Raw genomic sequence first — 3635 nt, 5'->3', positions numbered from 1 at the left:
TCTTATTCAACCGATCGCCATATGTAAATAGAAAATAATATCTCAAAGACAAAAAAAAACATTGTGTCATTTCTTTATGTCCACTGCACTGTCATATAGCGCTCTATATTTTGCTTTAACTCGCGGACAATATATTACCCTGTGTTCAGCCCGGGCAACGCCGGGTACTGCAGTCAGTTATTTATAATAATTGCGTGTTAAAATGTATTCTTACCAACTATGCTGGTTTGAATTTTGTACCCATATTTACAAGATAACGTACATTTTAACATATTCTTTCTTTATTATATTCTTGTCGCGATCAATTTATTTTTTTTTATTTTGACTCTGCTATTAATTTGCACATGTTTATTACCTTATTCTAAAGTATATGTGTACGGACGGATAATCACGAGGGTCCGCAGTCTTTTCGAGATTTATGAGACTTTCTCGCTGACGCCGCACTGCGGTTACACATTTCCGTTCGTTAGACTTCAGTGCTATTTACGAAATTACTCCTACAAAAAGTCGCATACCGAGAGCTAAGATGATTAAACATAAAACAAATTTATACGCTAATCACTTCATCCTCGGTCCCAGCTTAACTTTATGGCCAGTTTGAAATTTCAAGAAAAAATTATATCCAAAACACTCCATGTATTCTCTGGAGCCACATTCCAGAACTTCGTATCTTCTCAGCAGCACTGACAACATGGTCTTCATTGCTATGTAAGCATATCGCTTGCCAATGCACGTCTTGCGACCGTAAGTGAACGGAATAAATGAAGAAGCAGGGCGGCTGGCACTATTCTCACTGCTGAACCTGTCAGGATCGAATGCGTCCGGGTTTGGGAAATAATCTGACTCCCTGTGCACCAGATAAATTGGGAAAACAAAAATAGTGCCCGCTGGAAAAGTGTAGCTGTTAACACGAACATCTTCGTCAGCCCTCCTCGCTACAAGTGGGACCACGGGATAAAGCCTCATAGTTTCATTGATCACTTGTTCCAGATACACCATCTCCTTCAGATCATTTGCCGTGACGGATCGGCTCATATCTTCACCGAAGATAATTTCCTGCTCTTGTAAGACTTTTCTCTGCACATCTTGATGTAATCCCAGCAGCATCAAGGTTGTGGCTACAGTGTAGGCTGTAGTGTCTGTGCCAGCTCCGATAACGAACATGGTCTGGTCCTTTAGTTCCTCTTCGTTTAATAGTTCTGGATTTTCTACCAAAGTTGATACTATTTGATCCAGGAACCCAAGTTTCTTCGGTTTGTTAATGTCTTTCTGATTATGAGTGTCCTTATTTTTTAAGTGAAGATATGAATCCAGCTTTTCATTGACTATACGAGTCACAAAATTACGAATGGGCGTGACTAATGCAATCATATTATAATAAATTCGATGGCACTTGAAAGTCCACCTAAACCACAGCCAAGGTGTGAAAAAAACAAAAGAAGCCATTTCAGCAACTTTGGGAAAGTTTTCAACAGCACTGTGAATGTGGTTTTTACCTTGGATGTCCATCGGCACGCTCAGACTCGTCTCAGAGAGCATCTCCAGAGCGCAGGGCATGATGTGGTCCGCCGCGTTGATTGGCTCTCCCGCGCTGTGCTCCTCCAGCAGGTCTGCCAACCGCTGGCTCTTCTCGTGGAACGTGCTGACGTATGAGTCGATGATATGGTTTCTGAAGGCAGGGTCTAAGATATTACGGTATCTCTTCCAATCTTCACTTTCGGCAGTAAGCAACGAATCGCCGAAAAGAACTTTAAGGGTTTTGTAAAACATTGGCTTGTTTAATGTTTTGCTACTACTTAATATTACTGCTATGTCCTTGGGGTCGGTTACGCAAACACAAAGTATTGGTCCAATCCAAAGTCTAACCACCGCACCATAGCGGTCGCGCAGCTCTTTGAAGTATCTCAAGATGTCTTCCCTGCGCGCAACCAATTGCAAAGTGTTGCCAAGAAGAGGTACTCCAGCAGGACCGGGTACCCGCTCGCCCAGTTGGAAGTAGCGGCTTCGATGGAAGCACCATCTCACTGCGATGCTGACCAGGCTGATGACAACTGCCGAGACGCACCAGACAGCCCACGACTGCGGCACCACCATGTCGATACTGTAACCCGGCTGAATGTTGGCTGGCAAGTGTTTAAATGAGCCGGACGTATTCCAGTAACGTTTTTTATACAAGTCGCACTTGTTCACCTTCTTGCGAATTCTAGTTTTAAGAAAAAAAATCCTGCTCACTTGAAGGTCGTTAAGAACACATTTTTTAAATTTTTTATAGTGAGTTTTTTTTTACATATCGTTGTCTTGGGACAGTAATTTACTTGGCAATTTATTTGTTCAAAGGTTGACAATATCTCGTGTATAATTGTCAAACAGTAATACTCGTGAAAGTTGTAGTATTCGCATTACTGCTAACGCCAGGGAGATTAATCTACGTGAAAGTTTATCATGGGCCAGTATAAATGTAAAAAAAAAAAATATTTTTGGCATACCGTACAGGCATACGTAGATTTTAATATACCTGTTTCTTCTGAAAATGTTTTGGAAACTTCTATAAACTTGTTGATACTTTTATGACCTTATGTACATAACAATTATACCTTGTCTTATATTGTAAAAGGATTTATTAAACTTTTTCTCATTTTCCTTTCAGTGAAAATATTTTGAATGACCTTAAATCATTGTATCCAGCATTGAATACCTTAGATAATTTTAATACTATGCTTTGTATGGAAGCTATGTAATTTTTTTACGTTCTAACTACATTTAATCACAGGCAAAAATAACGTGGTCGTAAATAAATTTGCTTTCGATCAAGATAGAGAAGTTAAAAAATTAATTCTAAATAATTTTGATACTATGGAATATTCGATATTTTTTTTATTTTTTCATCTTTTATGTATTTATTTCAGAAAATTTTTCCTTGTAATAGTTTTAATTAAACTTTAGGATTAATATTTTAATAACAATCTTTTTAATATTTTATATACGTATTAAAAATATATTATTTTAATTTTTTGTTTTTTAAACCCATTTTAGATACTTTCGTACTAACGAAATAACATTTGAACAATGTTTTAGATACAATTATAAAGTTTACAAATAATTTGAACATTTTTTGGTGAAAGAAGATATTAATTTCTTTGTCCATAAATCTTTGTTTTTTCTGCCTATGGCAGAATGAAACATTTATTACAAGAAAATGTTTTGGTATAATTTCAATGTGTTAAAATAGTTTCAAACGAATGTGATATTCTTCATACTATGGGAGTTATAACGATTAAAAGAAATCCTTCCGCATTTTCACCCCTTGCGACGGATTTTGCTCTTTAAATAGTTCGTCCGCGATTTCCATTAGTAAATGTTACATATCAGTTTGGAAGTGAATGGTGATATATTACAGTAGTTATAGTGTCTATAAAATGTGATAATTATAAACTTTTGTGTTGACGATGGTTTTGGAGTCTATGGACCATAAAACAAAATAAAATTTAAAATATTTTTAAAAACACACCTTGATACAATAGGCAATATTTATTCAGTGTATACCTAAATGTGTTCAAAAAACAGGAAAACGAGAATTTATTCAAACTTTTTTTTTATTTCTGAGGCTACATAAAGAACTAAAATCACTCCATAAT

At 36.4% G+C, this 3635-nt stretch overlaps 1 protein-coding gene across 1 annotated transcript; it reads right to left on the bottom strand.

The window, feature by feature from the left end:
* Window positions 1–305: 305 nt before the first annotated feature.
* LOC134537208 (cytochrome P450 4C1-like) lies at window positions 306–2136 on the bottom strand. The gene has a single exon (XM_063377473.1). It carries the CDS (start codon window positions 2092–2094, stop codon window positions 559–561), a length of 1536 nt encoding a protein of 511 aa, XP_063233543.1. The 5' UTR covers window positions 2095–2136; the 3' UTR covers window positions 306–558.
* Window positions 2137–3635: the final 1499 nt, after the last annotated feature.

Source organism: Bacillus rossius, chromosome 12 (genome assembly GCF_032445375.1).
Source record: "Bacillus rossius redtenbacheri isolate Brsri chromosome 12, Brsri_v3, whole genome shotgun sequence".
NCBI lineage: Eukaryota > Metazoa > Arthropoda > Insecta > Phasmatodea > Bacillidae > Bacillus > Bacillus rossius.
The sequence above is the reverse complement of the archived record's forward strand: the minus strand, read 5'-3'. Positions and strand labels throughout refer to the sequence as shown.